This window comes from Vitis riparia, chromosome 19 (assembly GCF_004353265.1).
Source record: "Vitis riparia cultivar Riparia Gloire de Montpellier isolate 1030 chromosome 19, EGFV_Vit.rip_1.0, whole genome shotgun sequence".
NCBI classification, from domain to species: Eukaryota; Viridiplantae; Streptophyta; class Magnoliopsida; order Vitales; family Vitaceae; genus Vitis; species Vitis riparia.
Genome location: NC_048449.1, coordinates 23,823,065 through 23,838,021, shown reverse-complemented (window position 1 = coordinate 23,838,021; position 14,957 = coordinate 23,823,065). Strand labels below are relative to the sequence as shown.

The 14,957-nt window shown below is 26.2% G+C and overlaps 1 protein-coding gene across 1 annotated transcript; it reads right to left on the bottom strand.

The window, feature by feature from the left end:
* Positions 1–10,412: 10,412 nt before the first annotated feature.
* On the bottom strand, positions 10,413–11,115 carry LOC117909243 (auxin-responsive protein SAUR71-like). The gene has a single exon (XM_034823195.1). The coding sequence runs from the start codon at positions 11,029–11,031 to the stop codon at positions 10,636–10,638; it is 396 nt and encodes a 131-aa protein (XP_034679086.1). The 5' UTR covers positions 11,032–11,115; the 3' UTR covers positions 10,413–10,635.
* Between the last annotated feature and the right edge of the window lie 3,842 nt (positions 11,116–14,957).

Here is a 14,957-nt window from a genome sequence, read left to right as displayed (position 1 = left end):
AAAAAAAAAATCAATTATTTAATTTTAACTATATATTAAAAGTTTTATATTATAATTTATATTTTTTAAAAATATTATATTACTTGGATGCAAATATTACAATTTTTTTGTAAAGAATTTTATTTGTTTGCATTATTGAACAATAAAACATAGGCAGCGTAGTGGCAAACATGGCATGTTTTGAATTTGAGGTCTAAAGATTGTTCTTACACTTAATATGGTGCATCCCACATCGAAATTTTGTGAGACTAGAAGCCTTTAAATACCTGGCTTAAAGTGGAAGACACAGAGTGTTGAACTGGGCTGGGCCAACCTTTTGGTTGGGAAAAATTAAGGGACAAAAGCCTAGAACCAGGTTGGGAAAAAATAAGGGACAAGGTCCCAGAGTCGGCAAACCGGTTCGTTGGTTTAGCGATTCAAACCGCTAGTTCGCCCGGTTTGTATCCGGTCCAATAACAATGAGTACTCCGGCTCAATACCCAAGTCGGACTGGATCAGGCTCCGATTGATGATCCAACTAGTCAATTTGGTCCGATGTTTAAAACATTAGTTATTATACTAAAACAATAATTACGAGTTTGTAGGCTTAAAATGGATAATATTTAATATCTATAAGAATCTTGTCATATAGTATTAGAGTCAATTTTTAATAAAAAAATATATAAAATTAGAACACTCATAATTTCATTGACAAGAAGTGGCGTGTTGAGTTTGCATGAAAAATTTCAATGGTTAGATTTATTTAGTAGGGAAAGATATAATTTAAAGTCGTGAAGGCCATTAATATATATAAATAACAAAAAAAGGAAAAATATAAAGCAAAATGACAAAAAAAAAAGGTGTAATAAAGTGTTTATAAAAATGTTCTAAAGAATGTGTTTTAAAAATGAAAATATTATGGGGGATTGACAACAAAAATGTTAATATTTTTATTTTTAAAATTTAAAACAATTTTTAAAAAATTTCATTTTCATATCTTTTGACTATTGCCAAATAAAGAGATTTTTATATATTAAAATAATGACAAAATATACTCTTTATTTTTTGCATTTAGTAGTGCATGTGAGTCTAAGTTGTCTCTGAGATTCATGATCATCCACCACCACCACCAAAATTCTTGCCACTGGCACCAACTCATCCCCGGTGCGGTGCAAACGCGTAAAACAAAAAATTACTAAAAAAAAAAAAAAAAAGTATAATTATTTAAACAAAAAAAGAAAAGAATTAATGATAAGTTGGCAGAAGATCTCAAAAATGTGAATGCCAAGAATTCATGCAAGCACGTTGGCTTTGCATGTGCCCATTATTTAAAAACACAATAAACAAAAAAAATCAATCTTATCTCAATTATTTAAAAAAAATATTTTTTTAATATAAAAGAATCAACACAAATACCTTGGCTTCTCCAAAATAATTAAAACCCGATAAGATAATGAAGATGATGATTATAATTATATATATCATGTGCTTAGCGCAGAAATCAAGGCGGCCTAATCACAGGTGCTGCCCGTATTATTCGGAGGATTCTTTTTCGAATTATTAAATAATTACGCTTAGTTGGCTAATTTTAATTTTTTTTTTTTTAAGCTTAGCTTATGATAAGCTGTAGTTTATATTATATAGTTTCAGCAGGGTTCTTGGAAGTATTGATGAAGTACAAACCCTATTAATTTTATAAGCTGTAAGGAGAGATATATATATTTTTAATTTATGAGAATAATTATTTATATTATTTTTTTAGGACTAGTTTGTAATAAATTAGAATATGCTTGGAGAAAGCTTAACTGCCAACTAATGAAGGAAAAAATATAATGAGTTTGCAGAGCAATTATTGAGCTCTCCAAACATTCCCTAACAGATTTAAAAAAAATAAAAAATAAATTGCAGAAATTAATTTAATACATATTGCCTTTGCATGCAAGTCACGTAGATCGGTGAGTTTTGACTTTGATTCTATTTTTTTTAAAATATATATATATATATATATATATATATATATATACACATATGGAAAAAATAATGAGATGATTGATACATTGAAATCTTTTGTATTAAACTCACCATGCAAGTACAAAATACAGAATTTTGAGATGGTTAGGAGCTATTTGGTAATAGTTCTTGAATACAGTTTTTAAATGTTGGTTTTGGATGTTTTGTAAAACAAAAATCTATTTAGAAATTTAAAATATTTTAAAATATGTTTTAAAAATAAGTTTTATATCTAGTGTCTCATTTTTTTTTTAATAATTTTACATATTTATATAATTATTTTTTAAAATGATCATCAAAAAATAAAAAATAATCATAAAAAAATAAGTAAAAATAACAGAAAATAACTAAAATGTGTTTTCTAAAAACACCTTATTTTATGTTTTTAAAATAAAAAAACAAAAACAATTTTTGCTTATTAAATGTGTTTTCTTGATTTTTTGTTTTAAAAAACAGAAAACCGTTCTTAAAAACAGTTACCAGCCCTTTGTTACAATTTTTTTTTTCCTATTCTAATCTCATTATTAGAAAAATGAATTTTCTTTGGTTAGTGGATCATTAAAATATTTTTTTCAATTACTAATTGTCAACAATTTCATGATTAATTGGAGAAAAAAAAAAAGCAGAAATAAATAACCAAAGAGGGTAAAATGGAGGCCAAAATCAATTTTCCTATCACTATCAAATCCCACGACTATAATAACTCCCATGATACTTGAATGTTTCACATGGAAATGAATCAATAATGATTATATAGAAAAGTACTCAACATTCATCATCCGCCCACCTTAATCTTATCTGGATTGCTTGGTGACTATTCTTTAAAAGAGTTACTGAAAATTTGCTTTTAAAAATAGTTTTCAATTATTTTTAAAAATAAAACTCTATAATAATAAAAACATTTTTTAGGCTTATTCTCAATGAAAATATTGTGTATATAATGCAAGATTTTTTAAAATGTTATCAAATTTTCAATTATTTCGTGGAATAATGTAAGAAATGTTAAAAAAAAAACACTTGAAATTTATCCTAAAAAAATAATATACTTTAAGAATAAAATTTCAAAAAATTACTTTTTGTCGAAAGTTTGTTGAATATATTTTCCAAGTTAGAAAACTATTTTAGATTTTAAAGACCAGAAAACTATTTCCAATTATTTTTAGAGTATTATAAACAGAAATTAGAAAGATTGATAATATTTTGAAAACTTTTGTATTGTGCGTAAGTGTGCTTTACTTTTATGAAGAATAAATCGAAAAAAAATAATTATGTGTGAAATTAAAAAATAGTTGTAGTTTTGGTAAATCTTTTGAAATATTTCTTAAATTTATACTTATAGTTAAAATTGTTTGAATCAAAGAAAATTTGTGAAAAATGATGAGAATTAAATGAGTAGAAAAGAAAAAAAGAATCATTGTTACTATATTTTATTCTAATTCATATTTTTCACAATAAATAAAATAATTTCATTTCACCTTTTTTCTTCACAAATAAACGAAGTTCAAAGAAATTAACTTGTAGATTCTCTAACTATTTTATCTTTGGAAGCTTCTTTCCCTTTGTTCCACTCAAGACTTTTCTTCCTTCCTTATCCTTCATATAAATTAGGTTTAGAAAAAGAAAAAGGAAGTCAATATATTAGAAATTGATCATTATATAAAAAAAATTAAAATAAAAAAAATCAATAAATCATGAGTTGTCACATTAAAGTCAAGAAGACTAAGCCATGGTCACACCATTAGGGTTCAACTTTGGACTTAGAAAATTAAGAAAAAAAACTGATGATCGTGAGTAGCTTCCATGTGCTTATAGTCCACATACCAAGAAAATGCATACTTTCATATCATCCGTATTCTTCAAATATATTAATAAAGTATGCTTAGTTGGCTAATTCCAATTAATTAAGTACACATAATTTCCACAATATTCTCGAAACAATTAATGAAGTAGTTAACGCGTTCTTCAAGTTCAATTTTTTTATTTATTTATGTAAATTGTGAACAATTTATTTTATTTATGAGGTTAGTTTTTTATAATTTTTGTTCGATCCGTTTATGATATGATAAGAATAATGTGATACAATGAAAAACTGATTAACTTGTAATTAGTTTGAGAAATTAGGAGAAATTTTGAATCAGTTAGGTGGATGAGTTATTGAACTCTTCAAACATTCCCTAGTAGATCTTGAAATTTTGGAGTAGAGATTAAATTTTATACATAACCTTTGCATGCAAGTTATATTGGGGAGTTGGTATATTGATTTTGACTTCAATTTTATTGTTTCTCCATAGAAATTTCATGAAGGCAACTAACAACACATTTGTAATTCAAACTTAAAATTTTTCATAAAAACATATATCCTACTTTGGGAGCAAATTTGAAAAAAATAGAAATAAAATTGAATCCAATTATTTGTTTTTGCCAAAGTTAATTCAATATTTTTTTTTCAGTATTTTTTTCTTTCTTATTTTTCATTTCGTAAAAAAAAAAATAAAAAAAAAAAAAATTACCCCTGTAGTTTCAAGGATTTAAGGACAAAGTTATTAGAAAAGTGTATTTTCATACACCTGGATAAAAAAATATATAAATTTCAAGTACTCGTTTAAAAATAATTAGCATTTCATATATCTATTTATCAAAGATATTATATTTGATTGTTTAAGTACTACCTTTTAATGATATAAGTACCACTTTTGATAATCCTCGATATTATTTTTAATCGATAAGTATATAAAATTTGAATTATTTTTAAATAATTTTTATAAAAATAAATTTTATTTTATAATTATTTTTAAATGAGTGTGTCAAAAGACTCAAAACTCACTTTTTCCTAAATTCACACCCAATCTACATTTTTAAGAAATAAAATAAAATAATGGTTCTCCACATTGGATATTGTGGGTGAGAATTTAATTGCAAGTCATGGTGGGTGAAGCCTCTACAATATGGGCAGTTTTAAAACGTTTGGATAAAGATTGAGAAGATCCGATTCAGACAAGGTGGAGTGGAAAATTTTGATTTTTTTAAAAAATATTTATTTATTTTCAAAATAATTAAGATTCATGTAACATGGGAGTGATTCTTTTTGTTTGATTTGATAGTGATGGGGATATGGATTTCAGCCTCTATTTACCATATATTTTGGCAATCAATTAATTTATTTTTTAGTATTTCATTTAATTAATCTTTATTTTTTAGTATTTTTTTTAAATAGTTTTGATTGATGATATTAATAATTTATTTTTATTATAGCTTCTTCTTTTTTTTTTTTTTTGTCTATTTTAAGTTAAAAAATAAAGTATAAAGGATAATAAATTGGCTCTAATATTAGCTATAATAGACATAGTATTATTAATTATAAATTATTATTACAATAATAGAACATAATTATCATGAAATAATTTACTTTTACCTTAAAAAAAAATTATAGTCATCAACTATTAATAATATGTCCAATATAATCAATTACTTTACTACTACCACAATTATTATTATTATTATTATTATTATTTAAAATAAATTAAGACACATTGGTTCACCTATTAAATTAATTAATATAAGTTATAATTACACAATTTGGGTTCAGATTTGGACAAAAGGGTGTTTGATAAAACTTAATACTTATAACTTAATTACTTGAGTTAGCTTTAAGTTAAATTATATTTAAATTATTAACTTAAAACTTATTATTTAATTATTACTTAAGGTTATTTGATAAAATTAATTTAAAATTTATTTTAAATCAATAAATTAATATATTTATCCTCATAAATTATAATTAGGGCAAAAAAAGTCTAGCAATAATAGAGGTTGTGGAATAACAAAAGAGATTGTGGAGATAATTAGGGTAAATGAGAATAAAATATGTAAAATAAATATGTAAACTTAAGATTAAGTTATTAAGTTATTAAATTGGTTTCCCAAACATCCATTAACACAACCAAATACGACTATTCATTATCTAATTAATAATTACTTGACATCTAAATTTCTCAAAAATAATAATTATTATTATGTAAAAAAAATTAACATCTTTATTAAGTAATAATCATTAAATAGTGTGTCGATACGATCTCTATTCTCTATGGAGACATTGATGGCACAGCTACATCCATGCCCCATTTTGCGTGACGCCTTATCACGAATGGTGTTTCAATCGTCGTCTTCTATCTTCGTATCAAATAATAATAATAACAACAAGAGGACTCGGGTCCACCCAAATCGTTTGATTGACTAGTTAATCAAATAATTTATTTTTTTAATCATATTATCAAGTGGATTAAGAGTTATTCCATTGGAAAAAGTTGTATAAGCTATATATGAAAGTGGGGTCACACACCAACATGGAAGCTAAAGCCAAAGAAAAGGACAATTCTCCCACCATTTGTTGTCCAAGTCTCTTTTTGTGGCTCCTTCACCTACTCACATTTTTGTTTTTGAGCTTATATTAATATCAAATTATTTTTTCCTCCTAAGGTGGCTTTTGATGTCCCCATAGAAAATGGATTCATTAATAATTTGGCCATAGGACATTTGGGCATTTCAAGAAAATAAAATTCATAAAATAACTTATTATTTGAGTTATCATGTTTATTATCTATATATATATATATATATATATTTCATTTTTGTTAATTACACCATACATATACAAGTAAAAAATAAAGAAAAAGACAAGATTTTTAATGTGGTTCGACAATCAATATGATCTCTACGTTTACGAAGTGCACCAATACTTAATAATCTACTAAGCTTTTGAAAAACCTTCTCAATTGCAGTCGCACTCTCTTTAAAAATAAAACCTCCCCGACATCAATGAAGTGTAACAAAGCCAATTCAAGCTTCACAATTCAACAATTTCAACTTTTAATAAAATCAATCTACAACTTATCAACATATAATCCATCAAATCAAAATTTAGTAGAAACACTCGATAACTCTCATTTATAAATTTTTACAAAATAAAAGGCATTTGAGTTATGAATATATCCAACAAAATTATCTAATAAAGTAATTTGATCTTGTGTAATTACTATTTAATTTAGAGAATTTAAATATTATATGAATTTTTTTATTAATGCTAGTACCATCATGTGTGATACTGATAAATGCCCTAACTTTTGCATTTTATTTCTAATAAATATTCAAAATTTTGGATTAATTCAAATTCATGCATGCATGTAAATTTGAGATTTTAAATTTTTTTTAGCCTCCTTCATGCAAGTGGTTCATTTAAATAGAAGAAATGAAAGAGAAAGCCACTAATCTGATCACAAATGCAATGTATCAAACCATCTAAATGTACTTACACTGCCTACCTATTAGCTAAAATTAAATACTAATTACTATCTTAATCTTCTTCTTTTGACTTATCTTATTTAAATAATGAGATTCTTGTTCATCTATAAGCCATTGATTATTATCTTGATATCCTTCTTTTGACTTGTCTTAAATAATTGGTTTATTTTTCATTGGTTTAATTTTTTTTCCCCCTAAATGCTTGGACCCATCTTGATATTCTAGCATCAAAACCCTTTTTTAGATCAAATAATTATTTAAGATATTTTTTTTCATAAAAAAATACATTATTCATCAAAATTTTCAATAATATAACTCTAGTCATTGAAAATAAAAACATAGCAAAATTAATTAATTAATTAATTTTTAAAAAAGCTTGCTTTTGTGCACTTCCAAAGTAGGATTAGGACAAATTGTGACACATGTGTGAATAAAATTATTTATTATATTTTTTAAAAAATTTTAACTAAAATAACAAAGAAAAGAATAACTCATATCCTATTCTTTGTTTTTTAAAAAAACAAAATAAATAAATAAATAAAATAATTTTTTTAAATAAAGAATTGTTTATATTCTAACCCATTCTTTGGTCTAGATGATCACGGGAAAAAGTGTAGTACTATTAGTAGTAGGTTCCATTTGTCTAGAGGCCAATTTAAAAGGCAAAGAAGAAGGCGTCTTTGACTGAGGTTTGATTTAATTGCTTTACAAGTCTTTTCCCAATGGCCCACTATTCGCAAAATTTCTTACTATTATTTGAAATTAAAACTTAAATGAGTCCAACCCAAATTTGCAAAAATGCGTGAACTTTGGGTTAAATTGACTATCATTTTCGGGTTTTCTCTCTCCCCCTTATCTAGATATATAAAATCATGAGCTAATTATGTAAAAATATATTATTTACAAAATATGGATGAAATGAGAGTATAATTTAAGAAAAATAATTCTCACTTCATGCACTAAAATAATGTCTATCTCACGTTACCTAAAAATGTTTTTACATGTGTTTTGATCTTAAAGTAATAATGTTTTGATTTAAAGTATCTCTATTGATTGAATGATGTATCATTCTCGATGAGTTGGACTGATAGGAATGATAACTCATATACACATATAAGGGTATTTTCGGGTAATGTGGGATGAATACTATTTCACTGTATGAAATAAAAATTAAATTCCCTAAAATACACTCTCCATAAAAATAACTTTTATGAATTTTTTTTAATCTATGTCTTAAAAGTAAAATTTGATGTATACTTTTGAGAGACATGTTGAAGAGTGAGAATCAATCAAAAGTAATTATTTGATAATATTATTTTTATTTTTTACATGTATAATTATTATATTATAACAATTTAAAAAATAAAAAATCAAAGAGATTCATACATGTCATCTTCTTCATAAAAACAATCAAATAAATATTCATAAATTAAATCAAGCTAAAATAGTTGAAAAAAACATGTAAGCATACGTAATGGGCACCTAAAACTTACCTAATGAGATTAGGTGGCAAATGTTCAAGCCACTAATGTGATGGTATTAGGTGGGGGTCCCAAAAACCCTAACTTACGCATGTATCATAACTTAATCTGATTTTTGCTTTCAAATAAATGGTTTATACATAGCTTTTGTAATCATTGATGGGTGAGAGGCATGCCTCATGAATCATAATGTTAATTTTTATTTTTATTTTCATGTGTAGGTTGTTGTTTGCATGCTTGAGTAAAAGTATTTTTAGCATGGTTCTTATTTTAGTGTCTTAATACACACAAAATGTGTTCATTAGGGTTTATTGTGCTAAGTTGGGCACAATGCTACTCCTGGGAGGATGATGATGATTCAAGAAGTAATATGCAGGATTGTATGAGATTGGGATTCAATATTGATTCGAGAAATATGTCTAAGGTTGTGTTGACTCGAGATTTGTTATTGGCTTAATAAGCTTGGAATTACATGTGTTTGAAATTTGGTATTGGCTCAGGAAGTATGTCCAAGGTTATTGCCTCGGGATTTAGTGTGATTCGAACAAGATAAAAAGAAATATTAATTTGACCTTATTTATAACTAATTGGTTTTCATATGAGACGATTAAGTCTTTGATTCCAATAAATTGAGAGCGCTTTATTGATCTAATTTTTATGGTCCAACTATAATACAAGAATATACTTATTTCAATATCTACCAAAATTGCACCTCAGTGCCATGTATATATTTTTAATAACCATCGAAAGTGCATCCTCCATTAGGTGATATCATATGTATATTTGTACTATCGTTATAAATTTCATAGTACATATTTAGCTTTTTAGATAAAAACTATATGTTTTATCATCAATACACTTATATGTAAATATGCACATTTAAAAAATTTTAATTAATATCTAAAATTGTCTCATGTGGATTATCTTTTAGGTTTAATAAGACGAAAAATAGAATTAAAATTAATTATTATTGTAAGAATGATTGAACTAAAATACTTTTAATAATTTTAATTAAACAAAAATTTAATTGCCGGATCAAATTTGAGAAAAGACGAAAAAAATCATAAATCAAACTCCTTTTTTACTGTACTTCATTTTTAAAAATATTGTTTTGATAGTACTTTTTTAATTTTTTTTAACTATAATTACAATATCTTAATTGAAAATAATAATGCAGTAATATTTGGGATGACGTGGAAACTAAGATGCTTCCACGTCATGATGTTCCAAAAGAACATGCGTTTCACCAGCTGTGGAAGCATCGGCCTCTGATATCGGGGAAGAGCCACCGCAAATTACGGAATTTACAGAACTGTCCAAAAGTCTCACTCCCGTCTTTTCTTTTCTTCTATCCTCCCAAACAACAAACAACACCATCAACAGGGCATTTCCGTAATTTACGCCTTCCACGCTCCCAAATTCTCGTCGCCGGCGATCTGCCTCAGTTTGTCTGCCCAGAAAAATCGGTGCAAGCAACTAGGAAAAAAAATCCGCATTGTGAATTTTCACAACTTGGCCTTTTTTTCTTGTTTTTTTCTGTGTCCAAAAACAGAAAACGTTAACCGTTGCAAGATTCTAAATTTTCTTCCATGCTTTCTCGGAAGCCAAACAAACAGAGAAAAAAAGTTAAAAAAACAGGAGAAAAGAAAGAATAAAATAGGTATCTCGATTGCCGTTTCAGTAACGAGAGTATCTTCACTTTACACCAAACAACCAAAAAAAACATCGAACAGCTTGAAGGAAGGCTAAATTTCCCCTTGATCTGAAGATCGCAAAGCATATTTACAGAGAAAGAAAAAAAACGATCTGATATCACATCTATTCTAAAACCTCGTTCAAGAAAACTCATCGATTGAAGTAACAAAACTCAGAGACACTCCGAGTTCACGAGCTCTTGCAAATCTCCCGCCTCGTCGCCAAGCCGGAGTGCTTCAAGGACTCGCTCAAAGACGAGGACGTGGCAAGGGATCCGCAGAACGCCCTGCTGCTCGTACCCGTACTCCTGCGCCGATTTATTCAACAGATTGACGAAGACCGGGTGGTTAAGAAACTCGGCGCTCACGATGAACCGCTCCATCTCCTCTCCGACGTAGACCGGGAGGTGGCCGTGGGGGACTCCACCGGCGCTGAGGGGACGGCGGAGCTTGGCCGTGCGGAAGCTCTCGGAGCGGCGGGTGCGGGTGGCGGATCGGGAGTCGGATCGGAGGAGGCAGTACTGTGAGGAATCGGAGACTCTCGACAAGCGGCGGATCAACTTCTTCATAGCTGGAAGAAATTTGAGATGAAAGGGAGGAGTTTGAGAGTGTTGGGAGAGCAAATGATGGAATTGAGGGGGAGAGTAGGGAGAGGAGGTGGGCGTGAGAGGGGGATTTAAAAAAGGGTTGGAAATAAATGGAATAAAATAATGATGGACACATAGAAAGGTCATGGAGGGAGGTTGAGAGGTACAGGTAGGCGTACTTGGAAGGTACAATTAGTGAGAGAAAGAAATTTATTTTTATTTTTTATTTTTTTATTTTTTTTATTTTGTTTCTTTTTTATTGTTTGCTTTAGGAGTGAGAGGGACCGCGAGATATTCCAGGATATGCCGTACGCCTCGCGAGAATTTCACCGTTTGCTCCCATCGCGACCGTTTATACGCTTTTGGTAATGGTAGGTAGCTCACCCGAGTCAACTCGCTCCTTTTCCCCTATGTACAGATAATAATCATTAATATCATAAAAGAATAATAATGTAATTTTTTTTGTTTAAAATAGAATAATTGTTGAGGGCTATTTGGTGGTAATTTTAAGAATCTTTTGTAACATTTTTAATATTTAAAACTTTTTTATCCTTCTAATATTAAAAGTTTAAAAATATTTTTTAAAATCAATTTCAAATGCACTTTTAAGTAGACACAAAAATTAAGTTGGTCAAAACCAAAACCCACTTTGTTTCATAAAATTTGAGAAAAAGAAAATAAAGAGAAAAAAATATAAAATAAAATAAAATATAAGGAAAATTTACAACCATTTTTTTTTTCTTATTTGGTCATATGTGGAAAAGTTGAAAGAAAGAGAATTAAAACTGCTATAACTATTTTAAAAACAGTTCTAAAAATTAGTTTTTTATAATAGTTTTTTAAATTCATTCTCTAATATTTTGTAAAATAAAAGTCTGTTTAAAACCTAAAATATTTTTAATATTTTTAAATATATTTTAAAAATAATTTTTATATTCAATACTTTATTTTTTTATTATTTTACATATTTATATAATTATTTTATAAAACAACCCTTATAAAACAAATGAAAACAATATAAAACAATTAAAATATGTTATTTGAAAACATCTTATTTTTTGTTCATAAGAATATAAAATAGAAACTAATTTATGATCGTTAAATGTGTGTGTGTTTTTTTTGAGAGAACAAAAATTGTTCTAAAAAATAATTGCCAAATTGACCTTTAAAATCATCTGTGAATGCACTTTTTCCAAATATATATATTCTCATCTTTTCTTTATAATTTTCTCATAATTTTTCATGACATCTCAAATATATATATATATATATATATATATATATATATATATATATTTATCAATTTTTTTCTTTACACTTTGAAAACAAAAATAGTCTAAAATTTGTTTACAATATACATCCAATTATGGATTTCTATGATTGAAAGTGTATGAAAAGGTAGTAATCGTGTGCCACATTTTCATGTTTCCAACAAACAAAAGAAGTCAAATTATCCATCAAATTATCACCTTTGAAAAGGGAAAATTAATTAAAAGGGTCCACTAAAACGAACAAGTAATTAAAGGCACAAACATGGTGCGTGTGGTCTTTGTGGTGAAACAGAGATGGTGGTGGGACCACAATAATTGAAAAATTAATAAAATAAAAAATTAGTGTACCAAAGTGGAGCACAAAGAGAAAATAATGGTCGAAAAAGAAAAAAGTTAAAAAGATTCAAAGTATATAGTTGGAAAATTTGAATAACTAACTTTATCCTCATTCAATCATTTTTTTAAGGCTTTGTGTAAAACATGGAAAGTATTGGACAAAGAAAATTATATATAATTTTCAAGATATATTTTTCTTTAAGATAAAAAAAAAAAAATTAGAATGTTTTTATGCTTAAAAACGAGTTTTTTCACTTATTACAAACCAATCTAAATAATAGCCGATTTGACAATGATTTCAGGAAGCACTTTTAGTTAAAAAGTGTTTTAAAAAAAATATTAGGGTCTTGTTTAGTAATTGTTTTAAAAAATAGTTTTTAAAAATTGTTTTATGATGTTTTATAGAACAAAATTCGTTTGGGAACTGAAATATTTTTAACCAATTTTTAATATTTTTAAATATGTTTTAAAAATAATTTTTATATCCAATATTTTATTTTTAATCATTGTATATGCTTGTATAATTATTTTTTAAAACAATCTTTAAAAAATATTTTTTTATTTTTAAGAATATAAAACAAAAAATAGTTTTTAGTTGCTAATGTTTTTTTTTTTTTTTTATAAATTCTAGAGAACATAAAACCGTTCTAAAAAACAATTGCAAAACAAACCCTTAGTATTTGATAAGATTTATGAAATATTTTTGAAAATTTTAAAAATTATTTATAGTGTTTTCTGAATAAACACTTTAAAGGTGATTCTTATAAAAACACTTCCTAAAAAAACACTTTCACTAAAAATACTTAAAATAGAAATACTCTCTAACATACTCTAAGACATCCTTAAAACACTCCCAAATGCATTATAAGACAAGTCGTAGGGCTTAATTTTCAAAAAATAATTAAAATATAAAAGATCTCATTTGGATAAATATAGTCTTTCAATGCATTATATAGAATTTGACATTTAAGATCATATCATGAATGATATGATTTTGTTTCCTAACTTATCATGTATGAGGGGAATTTTATTATTTTCCCCCAAATATATGTAAGCCTTCCAATGGGTTATTTTCATAAATATAGCTTCTAAATTGGTAGAATATGGACCGCTACCTTATATTTAAGGAGTATACATAAAGAAAACATGTGAAATGTTAAACATATGCTACACTAGAAATTTCTTTATTTTTGGTGTTCCACATCATTTTTCATCTATGGAATTAAGTAGGGGTCTTGTCTTTGCCACTAGTAAATAAAAGAAAACAAAAATATTAAAGTTTCTAAACCACATTTCAACAAATATGATTTTTCAAATGGCATTGTTAGTTTAATAAGATAATCATTTTTTAAAAGAATAAATTTTAGTTAAAAAATAAAGCATGAAGCATTAGCTTTTATTTGACAACTATTTTGAAAAATAGTTTTTTATTTTTCAAAATAAAAAAACAAGCAAACACATTCGATAACCAGATAACTAGTTTTTGTTTTTTTTTTTTTGTTCTTAAAAATAAAAAATAAAGTGTTTTCAAATAACATCTTTTAGTTATTTTTACTTGTGTTTTTAAGGGTTGTTTTAGAAAATAATTATATTAATATAAAAAATGGTTAAAAATAAAATATTAGATATAAAAATTATTTTTAAAAACATTAAAAAATGTAGAAAACATTTCAAGTTCCTTGACATTTGTTTTACAAAATATTAGAAAATAATTTTTAAAAATTATTTTTTAGAATCGTTTTAAAAAATAATTACTAAATAAGTCCTTAGAAATTGGATCTTGGAACATGAAGAAAGAAAATAAGAAGGAAAAGGAAAGGAAATTAAAATAATTTTTTTTAACAAAACAACTATTTTCCGAACTTGAAAACATGTTGGATAATTTTTTTTTAGTGAAAAATAATTTTATGAGGATTAGTTCTAAAAATAGGATGTTTTAAAAAATATTTTATGGAGATTGTTCTAAAAAATATTATATAAATATAAAAAATAATTAAAAATAAAACATCATATACAAAAATTATTTTTAAAAAATATTTTAAAATATAGAAAATAAGTTTAAGCCATTCCAAGTTCCCAAATAAACTTTTATTTTGAAAGCCATTAGAAGTTAAGTTTTTGAAAACTATTCTAAAAAATTGTTGTTTGAGAACTAATTTTGAAAACGTTTTCAACCATAACCTAAATTCTTTTCATTTTTTTTTTTTTTTTTTTCATTTCCCTATTACCTTTCATGATCCAAACAAAACTTTAGTATCCCAAGTCACTATGTGTGGTGACCTTAATATACTATTACACTAG

Coding starts and splice junctions, on each gene's coding strand:
- LOC117909243 (XM_034823195.1), bottom strand. CDS start 11,031: ATGAAGAAGTTGATCCGCCGCTTGTCGAGAGTCTCCGATTCCTCACAG.